Source organism: Indicator indicator, chromosome 27 (assembly GCF_027791375.1).
Source record: "Indicator indicator isolate 239-I01 chromosome 27, UM_Iind_1.1, whole genome shotgun sequence".
Classification (NCBI taxonomy): domain Eukaryota; kingdom Metazoa; phylum Chordata; class Aves; order Piciformes; family Indicatoridae; genus Indicator; species Indicator indicator.
Genome location: NC_072036.1, coordinates 447,443 through 469,706, shown reverse-complemented (window position 1 = coordinate 469,706; position 22,264 = coordinate 447,443). Strand labels below are relative to the sequence as shown.

The window sequence follows — 22,264 nt, the reverse complement described above, 5'->3', positions numbered from 1 at the left end:
GAAGGGCGTTTTAAAGACCCTAAGGGTTACAAATGGGCTTTTGGAATAGCAACTGTAGAAATTGATGGAGGAAAATTGAAGTTGTCCATTAGACCTGAGCTTTCAGATGAATCTGCAGTTGTGGGACAACATGAGATAGAGGATGTAAAGCTGCCGGTTGCTTCTCAAACTGTGCATCACAGACAATACAGAACCAACCGTGACTCTTTGGTGCCCATTCAAAACTTGATTCGTCAGTTGGAGAGTCAGGTGGTCATCAGCAAAACTCATTCACCTTTCAACAGTCCAATCTGGCCTGTGAGAAAGCAGAATGGAGAGTGGCGTCTGACAGTTGATTTCCGTGCCTTCAATGAAGTAACTCCACCCATGAGTGCAGCTGTACCAGACATGATGGAACTCCAATATGAGCTGGAATCCAAGCAGGCCAAATGGTATGCTACCATAGACATTGCTAATGCTTTCTTCTCTATTCCCATAGCAGAGGAATGCAGGCCTCAGTTTGCTTTCACCTGGAGAGGCATTCAGTACACATTCAATCGTTTGCCCCAGGGGTGGATTCACAGTTCAACCATCTGCCATGCAGTGATCCATGATGCTTTGGAGAAAGGTGGAGCTCCAGAACACATTCACTTCATCGATGACATCATTGTCTGGGGTGAGACTGCTGAAGAAGTCTTCGAGAAAGGTAACAAAATCCTTGACATTCTCTTGCAAGCTGGTTTCGCTATCAAGCGAGACAAGGTGAAAGGACCTGCCAGAGAAATCCAGTTTCTGGGAGTGCGGTGGCAAGATGGTCGCCGTCACATCCCAATGGATGTGATAAACAGAGTCTCCACCATGGCAAATCCCATCAACAAGAAAGAAACTCTGCGTTTCTTAGGCATAGTGGGATTTTGGAGACTGCACATTCCTGGATACAGTCAGATTGTGAAACCTCTATATGATGTGACTCGAAAGAGAAACAGTTTCCAATGGGGTCCTGAGCAACAAGCAGCCTTTGACCAGATAAAGCGAGAGGTAGTCCAAGCGATGGGTCTGGGACCTGTCTGAACTGGTCCAGACATTAAGAACATTCTGTACACGGCCGTGAGTGACAATGGTCCAACCTGGTGCTTATGGCAAAGAGCTCCAGGGGAGACACGAGGACGTCCTCTTGGTTTCTGGGGTCGTGGCTACAAAGGCTCAGAGGCAAACTACACTCCAACAGAGAAAGAGATTTTAGCTGCTTATGAAGGAGTGAAAGCTGCTTCTGAAGTGATCGGAACTGAGTCACAACTTCTTCTAGCTCCTAGATTGCCAGTTCTGAATTGGATGTTCAAAGGCAAAGGTTCTTCACCACATCATGCAACAGATGCTACCTGGTCTAAGTGGATGGCTCTGATAACACAGAGAGCTCGAATGGGAAATCTCGAAAGGCCTGGTTTGGTGGAGGTGATCACAAACTGGCCAGAAGGCACAAGCTGTGCTAAACCTCCAGAGGAGAGAGTAGCTCGTGCTGAGGAAGCTCCTCCTTACAGTGATCTGTCTGATGATGAAAAGAGATATGCTTTGTTCACAGACGGTTCCTGTCGTCTTGTTGGGAACAAGCGGAGATGGAAATCTGCAGTGTGGAGCCCAACGCGCAGAGTTGCAGAAGCGAGAGATGGAGAAGGAGAATCCAGTCAATTCGCAGAGGTAAAAGCTGTCCAGCTAGCTCTTAACATAGCTGAACGTGAGAGATGGCCAAAGCTTTATCTCTACACTGACTCGTGGATGATAGCCAATGCCTTGTGGGGTTGGCTAAAAGACTGGAAAAAGAATGGCTGGCAGAGGAAAGGAAAGCCAATCTGGGCTGCAGATCTGTGGCAAGACATTGCTGCTCGCATTGAGAGAATCCCAGTGAGAGTGAGACACATCGATGCTCACATTCCTAAGAGCAAAGCTACAGAGGAACAACAACACAACCATCAGGCAGATCTAGCTGCAAGAGTTTCCCAGGTGGACACAAACTCTGATCCTGATCCTGATCTTGACTGGAAACACCGAGGTGAGCTGTTCTTAGCTCGGTGGGCCCATGACTCGTCAGGACATCAAGGCAGAGATGCAACCTACCGATGGGCTCGTGACAGATCCATTGACATTTCCATGGATGCTATCACACAAGTCATCCATGACTGCGACATTTGTGCTGCTATTAAGCAGGCAAAGCGGATCAAGCCCTTGTGGTATGGTGACTGATGGTCCAAGTACAAGTATGGTGAAGCCTGGCAGATTGACTACATCACTCTACCTCGTTCTCGATCTGGTAAGCAGTATGTGCTGACTATGGTAGAGGCGAGCACTGGATGGCTGGAAACTTATCCAGTTCCTCATGCAACTGCACGTAACACCATTCTTGGTCTGGAAAGACAAATCCTGTGGAGACACGGAACTCCAGAGAGGATTGAGTCAGACAACGGAACTCATTTCAAGAACAATCTGTAAAAAACTGGGCCAAAGAGCACGGCATCGAGTGGATATTCCACATTCCCTACTATGCACCAGCTGCAGGGAAGATCGAACGCTACAACGGTTTGCTGAAAACCACTCTCAAAGCCATGGGGGGTGGATCTTTGAAAAACTGGGAGAAACATTTAGCACAAACAACCTGGTTGGTGAATAGTAGAGGTTCAGTGAATCGAGCTGGACCTGCCCAATCAGATTTGTTGCGAAAGGAAGAAGGTGATAGAGTTCCTGTTATCAGAGAAAAGAATCTGTTAGGCAAAACTGTTTGGGTATTTTCGCCTTCAGGAGAGGCCAAACCTGTCCGAGGGGTGGTTTCTGCTGAAGGTCCTGGTCACACCTATTGGGTGATGCAAGAAAATGGTGAAATTCAGTGTATTCCACAAAGAAATCTAACTTTGGCTGAGAGAGGTTAAATTCAGAGTGTTGCGCAGATACAGCATCGCGCCCAAGAGGAGAGTTCATGAGATCTACGGTGCACGAACCCTGAGAGCCCTGAGTCACCTGAGAGTCCCTGTTCCTTTCTTCGCTCCATCTGCGAGGAAACAAGCTGTTTGCTGTTTTTCTTGTGATTTGACTCTTTTGAATCATCTACATCCGAGATAGCCGGAATGGACTATGGTCTTTATTCACCTATTGTTGTAGATATTATTTTAGATTAGATAAATGATAGTAGCAGCCAATGGAATTGTTTAGAAGGGGTGGACTGTGATGGTTTGAAACTGTCTTTTTAATTTTTCCTTGCAAAGTTCAGAACAGAGAAAGTGAAAGAATGTAAATAAGTCACTATTGGGTGTAAGAAAGCAAAATAATGATTGTTCTAAACACTTCCATTGGATAGAGAGAAATGTTTAAGAACTATTACCCAAAACAAAGTAGGCACTCTGCACATTCTGCGTTCGGCAGTGGGGGCAGTTGCTGGGCTGTCTGGCTGCTGTTTCTTCTTCTCTTCTGGCTGAAGATAACACGTACTGACCTTGGCAGCTAAGTTAACAACTTTCTGCTTAACTAACTCTGCTTCTCTGTCCAGGGGGGTCTGGGGGGAAGCTCCTGGGAGAGGGAGGCCCCCTTTGGGAGGGTCCCCTTGGGGGGAAGCAAAGGGAGATCGGTTGTGCTTTTTCTGTTGATTGTATATATTTGTGAATGTTGTGAATTTTGTATATTTGTACATATTCATTGCATTTCATTGTAGATTTTAGACTCTGCTTGTAAATACAGCTTTTCATTTGCTTCCAGACTGAGCTAGCCTGGTTATTGTTGGTGGGGGGGGAATTTCAGCTCACACCGACACAATTGACCTAAGACCACCATGGCCATTGAACCACGTCCCCAAGTGCCACGGCCACACATTTCTCGAACACCTCCAGGGATGGTGACTCCACCACTATATACATCTGCGCTTTATATATTTGCATACTTGTTAATAGGAAAAAATATTTGTTATATATATATTTTTTTTTTCCTTGAGTCACACAGAATCATAGAATGGTAGGGGTTGGAAGGGACCTCTAGAAATCATCGAGTCCAACCCTGCTGCCAAAGCAGGGTCACCAAAAGCAGGCCACACAGGAGCACATCCAGATGGGTTTTGAAAGTCTCCAGAGAAGGAGACTCCACAACCTCTCTGGGCAGCGTGCTCCAGGGCTGCAGCACCCCCATCATAAAGAAGTGTCTCCTCTTGTTGAGGTGGAACCTCCTGTGTTCCAGCTTGTAGCTGTTGTTCCTTGACCTATCACTGGGCACCAGCCAAAAGAGACCATCACCTCTTCTGAAACCCATGCAATTAAAGCCACCTAAAGGATTTCACTTGTTCAGATAAGTGTAAACCTTGACTTGTTGGAAGCTCAGCATAGAATAATGTATGTGAAGGGAAGTGTTTACACTTGCTGGCTGAGAGGTGATTGGGGCACACTTCACAAGGTCAGTAGATGGAAAGAAAATCAATGGGACCAGAATCTTTTTTAAAGAGAGGGTGCAGAGGCCAAGGGATCTGAGTCCAACTCCTTTAACAGCTACTTAAACTCTTTGAATTATTCACATACTTGGCCACTCACAGGGAATCTTAACTAATGTACTTGACCTTATTATAGACACTTGTAATAGTCTTGAGTGTTTTGATGTAGTGTAGGCTGTCCTCAAGTCCAAAGGGAAGAGCAAGAGCTTGCTTAGGAAGAAGAATGGGAGTGAGGAAGGCAGCAAAGGGACTCTGTGATGAGTGATGGGGCTGAAGAAAGCCTTTTGAGCTGTTTGTGAGAAGGATTCTCACAGCTATTCTCAGCACAAGGATGATGTTGTATCTGGCTGGTTTTCACCAGAGTCCTTGCTGAGTATCATGGAAAAGGAAGGCTCTTAGCACTGCTTTGGAAAGGTAAAATTTAAGATCTGTCTGAAGTTGTAGGGAGTAGAGAGCAATGGTTGCCTACAAAGAGAGATGCAGTTTGAGTCTTCACAGTGGTGTTACCAAGAGGTTACCTTGCAGCTGTTCTTTTGGTGCTGATTTTTTGTTTGGTTAGTTGTTGTTGTTATTATTATTATTGTTGTTGTTGTTATTATTATTAATTCATTTCAGCCTATTAAAAATTTTTGCTTGCAACTAATGCTGACCTGAGTATGGTAATAGTAAAACTCCAATGAGGACACTTAGGCACACACCTGACTGATGAATCTTCTCACAGATACTCTGTTCTTTAAGCAAATTCTTTTGTTCCTGCTTTTCTCATAGAATGGTTTGTGTTGGAAGGGACCTTAAAGATCATCTAATTAGTTCCAACCCCCTTGCCATGGGCAGGGACACCTCCCACTGGCCCAGGTTGCTCGAGGCCTTATCCAACCTGACCTTAAACATCTCCAGGGAGGGAGCATCCATGACCTCCCTGGGCAACCTGTTCCAGTGTCTCACCACCCTTACTGGAAACAATTTCTTCCTAATCTCCAGTCTAGATCTTCTCTATTCCAGCTGAAAGCCATTGCCCCTCTTCTATCACAACAAGCCCCTGTAAAAAAGTCCCTCCCTGGCTTTCTTGTAGCCCCCTTCAGGAACTGGAAGGTGGCTGTTGTGGTTCCACATTTCCCTTTACCTCTTTGGCAAAGCTGTGACATTAAAAGATGTTTTTTACTGTGGTTGAACCAAAAAATGGAAGGGAAAAATAATTTCAGTCCCATCCAAACCTGTCCTTGAAACTAAGATTAATTTGCATTCCTTTTCCTAGGCATTTAAACTTTTATTTGTTGTTTCTTTCTTTTAACTCTAATTGAGCTCTCACATAATTTAATCTGATGCCAAGCTTTATTCTTTGCTGAATTTAGGAGGGTGGGTGAGTTTTGTGGGAATTACTGTTCTCTTTTTCTACTTTCTGACCTTGTTTCTACTGGGACTCCCAGCAAGCTGCTCATAGCTATGCTGGCTTCTGTTCTTGTGCCTTTCCCATGCCAGTGGCAAGAGATGCATGAGACAAAGTGGGATCATGTAGTTCCAGTCAGTTTAACATTGCTGCTGCTGCCACAAGCAACAAATGTTACATTGCAGGGGAAGCAAAGACAGTCATGAGATGTGCTAAGCCTAGAGGCTTCTCCTACTTGGGTGTTTAAAGAGAAAAGAGAGGAGGCTTTATACCCTGAAACCTAGAGCTGCACCCAGTTCAACTGAGTGTGAAACGTGTTCATTAAAAGCACCACACAAAAAGTATTTTGCAGGGCTTTGAGCAATGATGTCTGTTTTCTTTCTTACCTCCCATGCTTCAGCGTGGTTTCATGTTAGAGCTACATTGCAGTATCTGAAGAGGACCTACAGGAAGGCTGGGAAGGGGCTTGTAGTCATAGGGGCAATGATTTGAAACTGGAGCAGGGGAGATTTAGGTTGGACATCAGGAGGAAGATCTGCACAATGAGAGTGGTGAAATACTGGAACAGGTTGGCCGTGGAAGTGGTTGAGGCCCCATCCATGGAGACATTCAAGATCAGACTTGATGTGGTGCTGTGGTGCCTGATCTAGTTGGGGTTGTCCCTGCTGACTGCAGGAGGGTTGGGTAAGATGACCTTTGAGGGTCCCTTTCAACCCAATGCAGTCTCTGAATGTCAAATTTCATACTTTGTGTACATTATAGGATCATAGAATTGTTAGGGTTGGAAGGGACCTCAAGGATCATCCACTTCCAACCTCCCTGCCATGGGCAGGGACACCTCACACTAGAGCGGGTTGCTCACAGCCACATCTAGCCTGGCCTTAAACACCTCCAGGGATGAGGCTTCCACCACCTCCCTGGGCAACCTGTGCCAGTGTCTCACCACCCTCACGGGGAAGAACTTCTTCCTAATATCCAATCTGAATCTACCCATTTCTAGTTTTGTTCCATTCCCCCCAGTCCAATCATTACTTACCACCCTAAAAAGTCCTTCCCCAGCTTTCTTGTAGCCCCCTTCAGATACTGGAAGGCCACAAGAAGGTCTCCCTGGAGCCTTCTCTTGTCCAGACTGAACAGCCCCAACTCTCTGTCTGTCCTCATAGGAGAGGTTCATTCCTGTGTTCTCTCCAGAACACAGATGCACACACACTCACACACACATCTTCCAGAGCAAATGATGTGTGCATGAGGGTGTACTTACACCTCACTGGAGATGTAGGGAAGGAAACCATCAGAGCATTCCCATGAAAAAGAGTGTTGCCTACAGGAAGTCTCTCAATGGCACAGACAGCATCCGGGGGCTTTCATGGCATGTCAGCCTTCATCCACTGCTCAGTTGTAAATCATAGAATGGCTTGAGTTGTAAGGGACCTTAAAGATGATGAATCATGGAGTTGTTTCACTTGAAAAAGACCTCTAAGATCATCCAGTCCAACCACTGACCTAAGACCACCATGGCCATTAAACCACGTCCCAAAGTGCCATGGCCACAGGTTTCTTGAACACCTTCAGGGATGGGGACTCCACCACCTCCCTGGGCAGCCTGTGCCAATCCCTGACCACTCTTGAAAGACTTTTTTCCTGACAATCAACCTAACCCTCCCCTGGCACAATTTCAGGCCATTTCCTCTCATTCTATAAGCTGACACTAGAGAGAAGAGACCAACTCTCACCTCACAGCCCCCTCCTTTCAGGGAGTTGTAGAGAGCAATTTAGTTCCAACCCCCTTGCCATGGGCAGGAACACCTCCCACTAGACCAGGCTGGTCTGAGCCTCACCCAGCCTGGTCTTAAACACTTCCACAACTTCTCTGGGCAACCCATTCCAGTGTCTCACCACCCAGGAGTGATGCAGTGTCTGTATCAGGACACTGAAGCAGAGCAGCAGTTATGGTTTTAGTTAATTTCTCCTAAGGCTTTGTTTGACAGAGGGAGGCACAGTTTCCTCTGCTCACTTGCAGGCTTTTTTAACTCCATGAAATTTTTATTAATGTGCCAAATGATGGGTTTTGTACTAAGGGTCAGATCATCATTTGTAGCTTCTGTGTAGAGTGAACTAAATCCCACTGTTGGGACAGAGCACTCACTCCTTGGTGCTGCTAGCACCGTGCCTGCTGCTTCCTTTGATCCGGGGGCTTTTAATTTAATTGTACTCTTTGTACAACTCCAGTCTGCTTTGATAATTGATACCCAAGGAATGGCATGCATGAGGCTCACTGGAAGTGAAGTATTGAAGAAAAGTGGCTGATTAAGAAAGGAGCAGAAGTGTATGTCAGTATATTTAATTTGAAGTAACATTTTAGCTTGAAAGACTGCAAATTTGGGCACTTTGGCTTTCTGAGGAGAGGGAGTGTTTGTTTAGGGTCAGAGTTTCTTCAGGCACTCTTAATCATCACAGGAGGGTCTAGATTGGAAGGGACCTTAAAGATCACATAGTTCCAACCCCCTGCCATGGGCAGGGACACCTCTCACCAGCACAGCTTGCTCAAGGCCTCATCCAGCCTGGCCTTGAACACTTCCAAGGAGAGGGCATCCACAATCTCCCTGGGCAACCTGTTCCTTATCCTCATCCCCTTCTTTCAGAAGATATATGTTCAAAGCTGGGTGAGCTGCTGTGGTTAGTAAGGAGCTGTATATGTAGCAAATCTTGTGAGCTGAAATGGGAGATAAACAAATGCTCCTGCCTGGCATTGATGTGAATTGCTGTGAATCACCCAGGCAAAGAGGCCTTGGGTGACACATCTGACTTGCTATTAAACCATGGGTATTGGTTCCATTTAATATTAAAGAAAAAAAAAGTAGAATCATCTTGGTGTGGTTCAGTTCAAAGCTTTGAAAATGGCTCTCTTTGGCAAGGGGTGAAGGAAGCAGGTTTGAGCCTTCTGCAGCTCTTGCATGTCATGGCTGGAGGAAGAGGCAGCTGAGATGCTGGGGATTGCCCTCTGCCCAGGCCCCTCTTTAAAGAAGGATTTCTTTTAAAACAACAAACCATAAGAAGTGACTGAAAAGTATTTTGTAAGCATTTCTCTCATTCAGAAGGTGCTGCATAGCAGAGTCTCTTCCTTGCCTTTGATTTTTTCCTTTTGAAAAGGATTTTAAAGCCATGTAGTCCTTGTCCTAAGATATGCTTCTTACTGAGTTCAGTGATGTTCCCTGAAGACATAATCTAGCTCGAGCTGCTTCCTCTGGCTACACTGAGAGACAATTTGACTTTTGATGAAGTTTTGAAAGCCATGTGTAGGGATAACGTTTCAACTTCATGCTCTTTTCTGCGCTGCAGATGGCAAAAAGTACCCTTTGAAGTGCTTTGCCATGCTCTGCTCTCCTTTGGCATGTGAATGAATATTAATAGGAACAGACCTGTGCTCACTCTTGGGTTTTAATAGGCTGCTCTGTCGTCCCCTTTAATTTTCCTCTCTCTTGGGTTTCCTATTTTCAAGAGTGTTGTTTTGTTTGCAGTGCCAGGTCCTATCCCTGCCAAGTCAGTGAAAGGAACTCCTTTTGAAGATAAGATCTTCCTCAACTGGAAGGAGCCAGTGGATCCCAATGGCATCATTACGCAGTACGAGGTAAGCGTTCATCAACTAACGAGCACCAGCCAGGGCTGGCACATGTGGCAAGAAGGGTGGCTGCTGGTGGGTGTCTGGCTCTGCAGCCAGCTCTGCAGTTCTGTGCTGCCTTCCTTTGCAGAATGTCACAGGATCAGGGTTGGATGGGACCTCTGGAGATCTTCCACTCCAACCTCCCTGCCAGAGCAGGACCAGAGAATCCAGCACAGGTCACACAGGAACACATCCAGATGGGTCTTGAAAGTCTCCAGAGAAGGAGACTCCACAACCCCTCTGGGCAGCCTGCTCCAGGGCTTCAGCACCCTCACACCTAAGAAGTTTCTCCTCAAGCTGAGGTGGAACTTCCTGTGCTGTAGTTTCCATTCATTGCCTCATGTCCTATCACAGGGCACAAATGAGCAGAGCCTGTCCCTGTCCCTTCCTGACACTCAGCCCTCAGATATTTATAGACATTGATTAGATCCCCTCTTAGTCTTCTCCTCTCCAGACTAAAATATGGGATTTTAGGCAATGATTAAACATTAAAAAAATCATAATTATGATGGAAATGTTGGCTGTCCAGCCCTGTCAAGTGGCTTTGGCATGTGAGTGTTACAGTATCACAATCCACATGCAAAGTGCTGCTTTTAAATATCTTCCTTCATGATTCTGCCCTCTGCTCTGCTCTGCTCTCCTGAGACCCCACCTGGAGTACTGTGTCCAGTTCTAGGGCCCCCAGCATAAGAGAGACATGCAACTGTTGGAACAGGTCCAGAGGAAGCCACAAAGATGAGGGGATGGAGAACCTCCACTATAGGGACAGACTGAGAGAGTTGGGGTTGTTCAGCCTGGAGAAGAGAAGGCTCCAGGGAGACCTTAGAGCAGCCTTCCAGTACCTGAAGGGGGCTACAGGAGAGCTGGGAAGGGACTTGTTGTAAGAGCTTGTCATGACAGGATGAGGGGCAATGGCTTTGAGCTGGAAGAGGGGAGATTGAGAGTGGAGATGAGGAAGAAATTCTTTAGAGTGAGAGTGGTGAGACAGTGGAACAGGTTGCCCAGGGAGGCTGTGGATTCCCCCTGCCTGGAGGTGTTCAAGGCCAGGTTGGATGAGCAACCTGGGCCAGTGGGAGGTGTGGAATTGGGTCATCTTTAAGGTCCCTTCCAACCCAAACCTTCTATGAGTTACTGTGAACCCTTCCAAAGCCATGACAGCTACAATGTGTGCAACCTTCTTTGCCGGAAGAGAAGGCTACAAGAAGAGTAAGATAATTATTCAATTGTGTTTTTTAGCTTTGTCAGATCTTCAGATACCACCATTCAAGGAAATTTCCACATAGATTCTGTTTAAAGTGTATTTTAAGCAGGAGACCTCCCCAGGAGGTTGGCAGGAAACACAAGCTGATTTGAGGAACAAACATCATCCTCTCCAGCACTCCTTTTGAAGAGGAACAAAGGATATGGTTTTGTGTACTAGTAAATTATAGGAGGAAGACAAACCCAACTAACCAAACAAAACCCATTCAATCTGTTTATCTCTTCAGTACTGACAGAGTTTCCTACATAGTGTGGGCTGACCCTGGTTGGCAGCTCAGCCCCACTCAGCTGCTTGCTCACTGCACCATGGTGGCATGGGAGGAGAATTGGCAGAGCACCACAAATCCAAAAACACAGCACCATATTAAGTGCTGTGAATAAAATGGACTTCATCCCAGTCAAAAGAAGTACATTGAGATGTCATTGCTGGCTTTAAATATATTGGCTTAGTTTGGACTGCACTTAAATGTGATTATTAGAAGAGGAGAAGGAAATGTATTACCAGAAGTGAAAAACAAAGGGTTTGGTGGAGATGGGGGATGATGGTGGAGATGGGGGATGATGGTGGAGGTGCCCTAACTTAAATGTGACAGTGACATTTTCCATACATGAATGAAAATCTCAGAGCAAGAGGGGTGAAGGGCACTGCACAGCTTCTCAAGTGAAGCAGACCTCATAATACACACATCAAGTCCTCATGTTGTTCCCAAGATAGGTGGAGAAGAGAGATCTTAAAGATCATCAAGTCCAACCATTAACCCAGCACTACCCAGGTCACCATTAAGCTGTGTCCCTCAGCATCACATCTACATGGCTTTTACATCCCTCCAGGGACTCTACCAGGATTAACTAATTGGGGGTTAATTAGCTAGTGAGCATCAGAACCTTTGCATGCTCTTAACCTTGATACATATTAGAGAAGCACAGGGTGATGCTTTTCCTTCTGTAGTACATGAAGTCAGTTAGTGTGGCTCTGCTGATGTCAAGTAATGTGCCTGAGCCCTAAGAATAGCGGGCAATTAACCATTCCTTAAGTCTGTTTGCATTAAGAGGAATGCTAGAGTCATAGAATTGTTTGGCTTGGAAAAGCCCTCTAAGATCATCCAGTCCAACCAGCAACCCAACACCACCATGGCCATTAAACCATGTCCCCAAGTGCCATGGCCACACATTTCTTGAACGCCTCTAGGGTTAGGGACTCCACCACCTCCCTGGGCAGCCTGTCCCAATCCCTGACCATTCTTGCAGGAGAGAAATTATTCCTAATCTCCAGCCTAACCCTCCCCTGGCACAATTTCAGGCCATTTCCTCTCATTCTATCACCTGAGACTAGCTAGGGAAAAGAGACAAACCCCACCTCACTCAAATCCCTTTCCAGGGAGCTGTAGAGAGCAATGAAGTCTCTCCTCAGCCTCCTCTTCTCTAGACTAAACAACTCCAGTTCCCTCAGCTGCTCCTCACAAGACTTGTGCTCCTCCATCCATCTTTTCTTTGCTTCCCTGCCAAACTAACCTCATCCTTTTGTGCCAAAGCCTGTAGCCATTGTTACAGCAGTGACTCTTTTCACAGGTCAGCTACAGCAGCATATGCTCCTTTGATCCTGCAGTTCCAGTGGCAGGGCCTCCACAGACTGTATCCAAGCTGTGGAACAGCACACACCATGTCTTCTCACACCTCCACCCTGGTACTACTTACCAGTTCTTCATCCGTGCAAGCACTGTGAAAGGCTTTGGACCAGCAACCACAATCAATGTAACAACCAACATCTCAGGTAGGAAGTAAAAGAGAAGAGGGGGAACAGGAGTTTGAGGTTTGGGTTAGGTTGGGGTTTGTTTCATTCTGTTTTTGTTGTTGTTATTATTTGGGGTTTGATTTGGTTTTGGTTTGATTTGATTTGATTTAGTTTGGTTTGCTTTGATTTGGGCTTTTAGTTTGTTTTAGTTTGATTTGGTTTGGTTTGATTGGTTTGGTTTGCTTTGATTTGTTTTGGTTTGTGTTGATTTGGTTTGATTTGATTTAGTTTGGTTTGCTTTGATTTGTTTTGGTTTGTGTTGATTTGGTTTGATTTGATTTGGTTTGGTTTGCTTTGATTTGTTTTGGTTTGTGTTGATTTGGTTTGATTTGATTTGGTTTGGTTTGCTTTGATTTGTTTTGGTTTGTGTTGATTTGGTTTGATTTGATTTAGTTTGGTTTGCTTTCATTTGTTTTGGTTTGTGTTGATTTGGTTTGGTTGGTTTGGTTTGCTTTCATTTGTTTTGGTTTGTGTTGATTTGGTTTGATTTGATTTAGTTTGGTTTGCTTTGATTTGCTTTGATTTGTTTTGGTTGGTTTTTAGTTTGGGTTGATTTGTTTTGATTGGTTTTTGGTTTGGGTTGATTTGGTTTGATTGGTGTTGGGTTTGGGTTGATTTGGGTGATTGGTTTTGGTTTGGGTTGATTTGATTTGGTTTAGTTTGGTTTGATTGGTTTGGGTTGATTGGTTTGTGTTGGTTTGGGTTGACTGGTTTGTGTTGATTTGGTTTGATTTGGTTTTGGTTTGGTTGACTTGTTTTGGTGTTGGTTCGATTTGGTGTTGGTTCGATTTGGTTTGATTTGTTTTGCTTGGGTGTTGCTGGGTTTTGGGGGATTTTTTTGTTGGGGTTTTTTTTTGGTGTTTTTTTCCTGTTGTTCTTTGGTTGCTTCATTGTTCTTGTTGTTGGGGTTTTTTTTGTTGGTTATTTTGTGGGTTTGGGGTTTTTTTTGCAAGACTGGAAATATAATGGAAAGGGGAACGAGTCCCTCCCAACAAACCCTATCCTGTTGTGAAACTCTATTACTGACAACATTTCTGTGTGGCTTTGCCCAACAGTAACCTGTGAGGTGGAAATTGCACACCTGTAGTTGTTAACTGCTTGATTTTTTTTTTTGTGTAATCTTGTCCTTTCCTCTCAAGATTTTGAAGTGCTGTGTACACCTTAACCACTTAAAGCCTTACAGCACTCAGTCAGGTCACTAAGTACTGTATTTGCTTTGCAGATTAGTAAAGTCAGATGCAGCAAATGAGCTGGCTTACTCAAGGTGACACCACTCAGCAGCACCCAGCTATGGCAGAAATGGGCTGGCTGGGAGGGAGTGTAAATTTCTTTTGCCAGGTCCATATAGTTCTGCTTCCTCAGGCCTTTGTTTGCTTACCACAATGCACCAAGGTTGACATGATTCATCCTAACACCATCCTGCAAAAATCCAGAGGGAAGTGGTGTCACCTGGGGTGCTTTAGTATTTCTGTTTTCCTAAATTTCAGCATTGTTCTCAAAAATTAGGATAGCAGCTTGCACAGTTGATAGCAGAAAACTCAATGCTGGTGGTTTTGTGCTGTGGTGACTTCAGAGCTTGGCAGAGATCAAAGGAGTCAGTCGTTTAGAAGGGTAAACAGCACAAACCAGGCTATTTTCCTTATTAACTGCCATAATGAAGCTTCTATTGGGCTGTAAAGTGAGGTTAATAATGTATTGGAATGCACCAACCATTTCTATAGGAACTTCTCCTGTAGTCTCCTCACCCAGTTCCTAAAAGCAAGCAGATCAGTCAAATTGTTAGGAAAATCAAGGCATAGCTCTTTAAATTATTAGATGGTGTTGGGTGATAGGTTGGATTTGATGAAGGTCTTTCCCAAGCTGCTTAATTCTGTGAATTGTGTGGCAAGTGAAATGCTGTAGTTTTGCTGGAACAACTTGAGAATCCCATCCCAGCTCATAACCAGTACCACTCCTTATGCCCCAGCCCTTTCAAAACAATACTGGCCAGACCACCACAAAAAGACCCAAATCATAGATTCATAGAATGGGTTGGGTTGGAAGGGACCTTGAAGATCATCCAGTTCCAACCCCCCTGCCATGGGTAGGAATGCCTCCCACTGGCCCAGATTGCTCAAGGACTCATCCACTGGCCTTGAACATCTCTAGGGAGGAGGCATCCACAGCCTCCCTGGGCAGCCTGTTCCAGTGTCTCACCACCCTCACTGTGAAGCATTTCTTGCTAATCTCCAGTCTAAATTTCCTCTCCTTTAAAGCTTCAATCCGTTCCTTCTTGTCCCATCACTACAAGGCCTTGTCACAAGTCCCTCCCCAGCTTTCTTGTAAGCCCCCTCCAGGTACTGGCCAGTGACATTTTCTATTCTGTTTATCTACCTCTTAGGCTGTTTTGGACTCTAACATTTTCCTCAGTTTGTTTTGGGGTCCTTGTGTTTCTTCACAACAAATCCCACACATTTCAGAGATACTGGTGGCATAGTGCTTGCAGCCTTGGCTTCTAATACCTTTTAGGAGGAATAAAACTGTGTCAAAACTTAGTATTATGCTTTGTGCTGTATTCTAGACAGCTACAACCTCGTGAAAACTCAAAATGTTTTCACTGACTGGTTTCTTGCTCTCTTCCTTCCCTCTCAACATTCATCAGCTCCCACTTTGCCGGACTACGAAGGAGTGGATGCATCTCTCAATGAAACTGCTACTACCATAACTGTACTCTTGAGACCAGCCCAGGCCAAAGGTGCACCTATCAGGTAAAAAAGAAATAATTTCACAATCAGGATTGTGGTGGGGTTTTTTTGTAGCTTATATGCTGTGTCACAGCTCCTAGAACTCTTCATTGGCAAGTGATACTCGTTTCACATTAGTGTTGCTTTTCCTAGCTAGGCTGAGCTTGCCAATAGAGCTGCAATTAAAAAGGAAACCTTCTTGGGTTTGTTGTTTGAGGGTTTTTTCAAAGGATAACCATGACCTGACTCATCCAGCTGTCTGTTCTGTGTGATTTAGGGTCTCTGGGCCCACCTCCTAGCCATTATCCTTTCATTTCATTTTCTCACAGTGCCTCTGAAATAGGAGGTTGAAAGGTGTTTGTCAGAAGGTGGATTTGAAAATAACACTACCTTCTCAACACTGCTTCAGAGCAGCTGCTCCAGAGTGAACAGATATGATTGGAAAATTGGAAGCTCAGAGGAAATGGGAGAATAATAGTGATGAATACAAACTATTTGACCTTTTTTCCTCTCAGAGTGCTTCTTACTAGAAATCACGTAGCAAGCTATTAAATTTTATTTGGCGTGTCCTATAATCATATTAAAATGTTTCATTGATGTTACCTTTGAGGGGTCTTTCCCTTTCTGCTCTCTAGTGAGAGATAATTTAATTCTGTTTGCAAAAATTAGTCCACATCCTGCTCTTTGCTTCTGCTTGTTAGTGCAAAAAAATTTTTGTGATATTATTTGATTCCATTTGTGTTTTACTGATGTGGCTGCATCAGCAGTATTCAGGGACAGGGTTGACTAATTGGGGGGTTAATTAGCTAGTGAGCATCAGAACCTTTGCATGCTCTAACTCATTTTGGAGAAGCACAGGGTGATGCTTTTCCTTCTGTAGTACATGAAGTCAGTTAGTGTGGCTCTGCTGATGTCAAGTAATGTGCCTGAGCCCTAAGAATAGAGGGCAATTAACCATTCCTTAAGTCTGTTTGCATTAAGAGGAATGCTAGAGTCATAGAATTGTTTGGCTTGGAAAAGCCCTCTAAGATCATCCAGTCCAACCAGCAACCCAACACCACCATGGCCATTAAACCATGTCCCCAAATGCCATGGTCACAGGTTTCCTGAACACCTCCAGGGATGAGGACTCCACCACTTCCCTGGACAGCCTGTTCCAATTCCTGACCACTCGTGCAGCAAACAAATTATTCCTAATCTCCAGCCTAACCCTCCCCTGGCACAATTTCAGGCCATTTCCTCTTGTTCTAGCACGTGCTCCTAGGGAGAAGAGACCAACCCCCACCTCTCTGCAACCTCCTTTGGGAGCCTTGTAGAGAGCAATGAAGTCTCTCCTCAGCCTCCTCTTCTGCAGACTAAACACCCCCAGGTCCCTCAGCTGCTCCTCCCCAGCCCTGTTCTCCAGACTGTTCCCCAGCTTTGTTGCCCCTCTCTGGACCTGCTCCAGCACCTCAATGTCCTTGTTGGAGTGAGAGGCCCCAAACTGAACCCAGTATTTGAGACAATGCCTCACCAGTGCTGAGCACAGGGGGTCAATCACTTCCCTGGTCCTGCTGGTCATGCTATTGCTGATCCAGCCCAGGATGCTGGTGGCCTTCTTGGCTACCTGGGCATGTGTTGGCTCACATTTAGCCAGCTGTCAACCAGCACCCCCAGATCTTTCTTTGCTAGGCAGTTTCCAGCCACTCTGCCCCAAGCCTGGACTGTTCACAGGGCTGTTGTAACCCAAGTGCTGCACTCAGCACTTGACCTTGTTGAATCTCACACAATTGGCCTTGGCTCATTGATCCAGCTTGTTCACGTCCCTCTGCAGAACTTTCCTACTCTCAAGCAGATCAATTCTCCCTTCCATTTTAGTGTGGGGATAAGTCAGGTAGCTATGAACATTTTTATCTTCTTATTATAAAGTCACCCATATGGTTGCTATGACCAAGTTGTTTATATTCTGTCACAGAAGATGGTCCAGAGTCATCTCCTTGGTAGAAGATATTGATGTGTTATATTCATACATTAAATTGTAACCCCCATATATCATTAATTTCTGAAAGATGAAAGATTACCCTGAAGCAAATCTAGCAAATTTTTTTGGGTGCGAAAATGATAAACTGTGCAGGACTGCATTCAGGACAGGACTTGGATCCCTTGAACAGGGTTTGCATTGAATGGAACCAGTGGAAACCAGACCTGTGATCTGAAAATGCTCCCAAGTTAGGCAGGTGCTTAAACTCTCTGTGCACTTTGTAGGTGCTTTTAAAGCCTTCCAGGTGTCCTGCTGCTGGCCACAGCCAAAGCTGTCCCTGTTTGAGAAGTGTGGTATCTGGCTCTCATCTCATCCATGCCAAATACTTTCAGACTTGTGCCTGGGCTGGCCCAGAGCATACCTGCCAGGCACCACTGGGGGCTGCTGGGAGTGGTGCTCATCCCTGTGCTGCAGCTGCTCTGTGGCACATCTGTGCAGGCAGCAGCAGGCACCCTGAGGGGTTCTCAGTCTCACATCCCAGATTCCTCTCCTGGGGGCTTTCCTGACCTTGCAGCATGACAGCAGTGGCTGTAGGATTACCAGTACCTAGCTCAGAGAGCTCTGGTTGCTCTGCACTATAGCACAGTATGACAGTACATGAGAGGTTGGAAGGGACCTTCTGAGATCATCCAGTCCAGTCCCCTGCCAAAGCAGGATCACCCAGGGTAGTCTGCACAGGAATGCATCCAGGTGGGGTTTGAAAGTCTCCAGAGAAGGAGACTCCACAACTTCCCTGGGCAGCCTGTTCCAGGGCTCTGTCACCCTCACTGTGAAGAAGTTTCTCCTCATGTTGAGGTGAAATCTTCTCTATTGAAGTTTGAACCTATTGTTCCTTGTCTTATTCCTGTGCACCACCCAAAAGAGCCTGGCCCCCTCCACTTGACACCCACCCCTCAGCTATTGATAGACATTGATCAGATCCCCTCTCAGTCTTCTCTTCTCCATACTAAACAGCCCCAGGGCTCTCAGTCTCTCTTCACAGGGGAGATGCTCAAGTCCCCTAAGCATCCTCATGGCTCTCCATTGGACTCTCTCCAGTCTCCATTGGACTCTCTCTCTCTGTCTCTCTTGAACTGGGGAGCCCAAACTGGACACAGGATTGCAGGTGTGGTCTCAGCAGGGCAGAGTAGAGGGGGAGAAGAACCTCCCTAGCCCTGCTGGCCGCACTTTTCTTGCTGCTCCCCAGGATACCCTTGGCTCTCTTGGCCACAGGGGCACATTGCTGTCCCATGGCAAACTTGCTGTCCACCAGCACTCCAAGGTCTTTCCCTGTGGAGATAGACTTGATGCAGGAGAGCAACTCCCAGAAGGGGAAACCTGCAGCACACCACCTCACATTCTTTCCATTTTCCTTTAGGCATCCTCATCTTTATGGCATCAGCTTGTCACTGTGGCCTGTGAAGGTGGCATAAAGGATTTATGTGATAATAGATATCTGGGTAGTTTGATAGAGTGTAGTCTGAAATTGTGCCGGGGAGGTTTAGGTTGGAGATTAGGAAAATTTCTTTGCTGCAAGAGTGGTCAGGAATTGGAACAGGCTGCCCAGGGAGGTGGTAGAGTCCCCCTCCTTGGAGGTGTTTGCATCCAGTGTTGGAGCCCCTATTACAAGAAGGATCTGGAGGTGCTGGAAGGTGTCCAGAGGAGGGCCATGAGGATGAGCAGAGGGCTGGAGCTGCTTTGCTATGGAGACAGACTGAGAGAGTTGGGGTTGTGCAGTCTGGAGAAGAGAAGGCTCCAAGGAGATCTTCTTGTGGCCTTCTAGTATCTGAAGGGGGATACAAGAAAGCTGGGGAGGGACTTTTGAGGGTGTGAGGGAGTGATAGGACTCGGGGGAATGGAAAACAAATAGAAATGGGTAGATTTAGATTGGATGTTAGGAAGAAATTCTTTCCCATGACAGTGGTGAGAGACTGGCACAGGTTGCCCAGGGAGATGGTGGAAGCCTCATCCCTGGAGGTTTTTGCAGCCAGGCTGGATGTGGCTGTGAGCTACCTGCTGTAGTGTGAGGTGTCCCTGCCCATGGCAGGGGATTGGAACTGGATGATCTTTGAGGTCCCTTCCAACCCCGACAATTCTATGCTTCTAAATGTGTGGCCGTGTCACTTTGGGACATGGTTTAATGTCCATGGTGGTGTTGGGTTGATGATTGGACTTGGTGATCTTAGAAGTCTTTTCCAACCCAAACAATTCTATGATTCTATATTATTAACAGTTTATATTAAAAAACAAAAACAAAAACAAAATACCAAAAACCCTAAACATTCATCTTTCTTCCCCTCTCTAATTTTCCCTCTCCACTTCAATTAGTTGTAAAACCTAAGAAATCACATTACATTTCTAACATCAAGAGGCCAAAGAAATAAGTGCTTCACCCTAACCAGAGATCTGGGCTTTGTTCATAAACCAAACCAGATGTTTCCTTACTTAGAATGGGAAGCATTCTCCAGGGGAATGCAGAAGACATAGTCCTGTTCCCTTTGCTGAAGTGATGCATACTGCAGCCAGGTATTTTTCAGCAGCTTCTTAGTAGGGGAGATAAATGTACCACAGTATATCAGAGGTTGGAAAGGACCTCTAGAGATCACCAGGTCCTACCCCACTTTCAGAGCAGGATCACCCAGGGTAGTCTGCACAGGAATGCAGCCAGGTGGGGTTTGAAAGTCTCCAGAAAAGGAGACTCCACAACCCCCCTGGGCAGCCTGTTCCAGGGCTCTGTGACCCTCACACCAAAGAAATTTCACCTCATGTTGAGGTGAAATCTTCTCTATTGAAGTTTGAACCCATTGTTCCTTGTCTTATCACTGTGAACCACCCAAAAGAGCCTGGCCCCCTCCACTTGACACCCACCCCTCAGCTATTGATAGACCTTGATCAGATCCCCTCTTCAGTCTTCTCTTCTCCAGACTAAATAGCCCCAGGGCTCTCAATTTCTCTTCATAGGGTAGATGCTGAAGTCCCCTATGTAGGACATTGGAATTCTGAACTGAGTCAGTGCATTTCACTGAACTTCATGATGTGTTCTCATTAAGCATCACTCCATCCACACTGCAGTTGTATTTCACTACAAGTTGGTTGTCTGTCATGAATGTTACTGGGGCTAGGTGAGGGAAAAATGCTGTGCTATGTCTCCAGCTGTGATTTAGTAGAATGGACTCAAATGCTCTTCTTCAGGCTGGAATGAAAAAAAAATACAGTTGGTTTTTGAAAAGATTTTCTTCCACCCAGACCTTTAACCCCTGGAGCTGTAGATGGACAAAAGAAACAATTTTAAAAGAAATATTTAAATACAAACACACTGATTTAATTGCAGTAGGTCCATTTTAAAAAGAAGTAAAATAAATACTTTAAGAAAACCATAACAAAAACAGCCTATCTGGTATCTGGAGCACCTCTCCGGTGAAGCCAGGCTGAAAGAATTGGAGTTGTTCACAGGATCACAGAATTTCAGGGGCTGGAAGGGAACTCAAAAGATCATTCAGGCCAAACCCCCTGCCAGAGCAGGATCACCAGCATCAGATCACACAGGAACTAATCCAGGTGAGTTTTGAATATCTCCAGAGAGGGAGACTCCACAACCCCACTGGGCAGCCTATTCCAGGGCTCTGTCACCCTCACAGTTCAGCCTGGAGAAGAGAAGGCTCTGGGAAGAGCTTGGAGCTGCATTTCAATATGTAAAGGAGACCTACAGGAAGGCTGGGGAGGGATAGGGATTAGAAGGGCTTGGAGTGATAGGTTGAGGGGCAATGGTTTGAAACTGGAGCAGGGGAGACTTAGGTTGGACATCAGGAGGAAGTTTTTCACAGTGAGGGTGGTGAAATACTGGAACAGGTTGCTCAGGCATGTGCTTGAAGCCCCATCCCTGCAGGCATTCAAGATCAGACTTGATGTGGCCCCTGAACAGCCTCATCCAGTTTGAGATGCCTGCAGAGGGGTTGGACAAAATGAGCTTTGAGGCTCCCTTCCAAGCCAGTGCAGTCTGTGACTCTGTGACACCCTTTTGCTTTCACAAACAGAACCATCCTATGAGCACATCTAGTTGTGCCTCAGCCTCTCCATCAGGGCAGCCCCCCAGGAGGCAGCTGTGACATCTGTGTGTTTGGCTGTCAGTCATGTCTTGGAGCCACGAAGTGCCATGGCCATCACACTTTCCCACATGACTCTAATCACAGCTCCCCTGTCAAGCGCTGCTGTGCCGTCCCTGCCGTTCTTTATGGCCTCCCCAAATTTTAAACCAAATTACCAACCCAAGATGCAAAGGGAGGCAGGGCTGGATGGCTCAGGCTGCCTGTGAAGCGTGCAGCCCCTCTCATCATCAATCTTGTGGATGAGATCCCAGTGGGTGGCCTGGCTGGTGCTTCAGTGATTCCGCTGAAGATGTGATTTATCACTCTAGTCTTTCTGAGGGATGCTAACTGAGCCCCAGCAAAGCAATCTTTCGCCTTCAAATCCTGCTGCAGGTGAGGATTCTGAAGGGTGGAGAATCAGCATAGGCAAGTTTTTAATGCTAACTTTTATTTGATTAGATTGGTAAGGTGCTTTTCTTGTATGTCCATATGGTAAACAGATGAACAGAAGAACCTGGGAACTACAGGCCTGTCAGCCTGACCTCAGTGCCAGGGAAAATCATGGAGCAGATTGTCTTGGGGGCAATCACTGCATACCTGAAGGATAGCCAAGGAATCAGGCCCAGCCAACATGGATTTAGGAAGGGCAGGTCCTGCCTCACCAACCTGATCTCCTTCTATGATCAGGTGACCCGCCTGGTGGACGTGGGAAAGGCTGTTGATGTAGTCTACCTGGACTTCAGCAAGGCCTTTGACACTGTCCCCCACAGCAAACTCTTGGCCAAGCTGTCAGCCTGTGGCTTGGACAGCAGCACTCTGTGCTGGGTTAGGAACTGGCTGGAGGGCCGAGCCCAGAGAGTGGTAGTGAATGGTGCCACATCCAGCTGGCAGCCTGTCACTAGTGGTGTCCCCCAGGGATCAG

General features: G+C 46.0%; 1 protein-coding gene across 1 annotated transcript in view; it reads left to right on the top strand.

The window, feature by feature from the left end:
- The window catches only part of PTPRK (protein tyrosine phosphatase receptor type K), a 426,155-nt gene that overhangs the window by 287,150 nt on the left and 116,741 nt on the right, over window positions 1-22,264 (top strand). Inside the window, exons 8-10 of the mRNA XM_054393013.1 lie at window positions 9,341-9,450; window positions 12,313-12,514; window positions 15,177-15,282. Of these exons, the coding sequence (XP_054248988.1) occupies window positions 9,341-9,450; window positions 12,313-12,514; window positions 15,177-15,282 (418 nt within the window). The remainder of the gene's footprint in view (window positions 1-9,340; window positions 9,451-12,312; window positions 12,515-15,176; window positions 15,283-22,264) is intronic.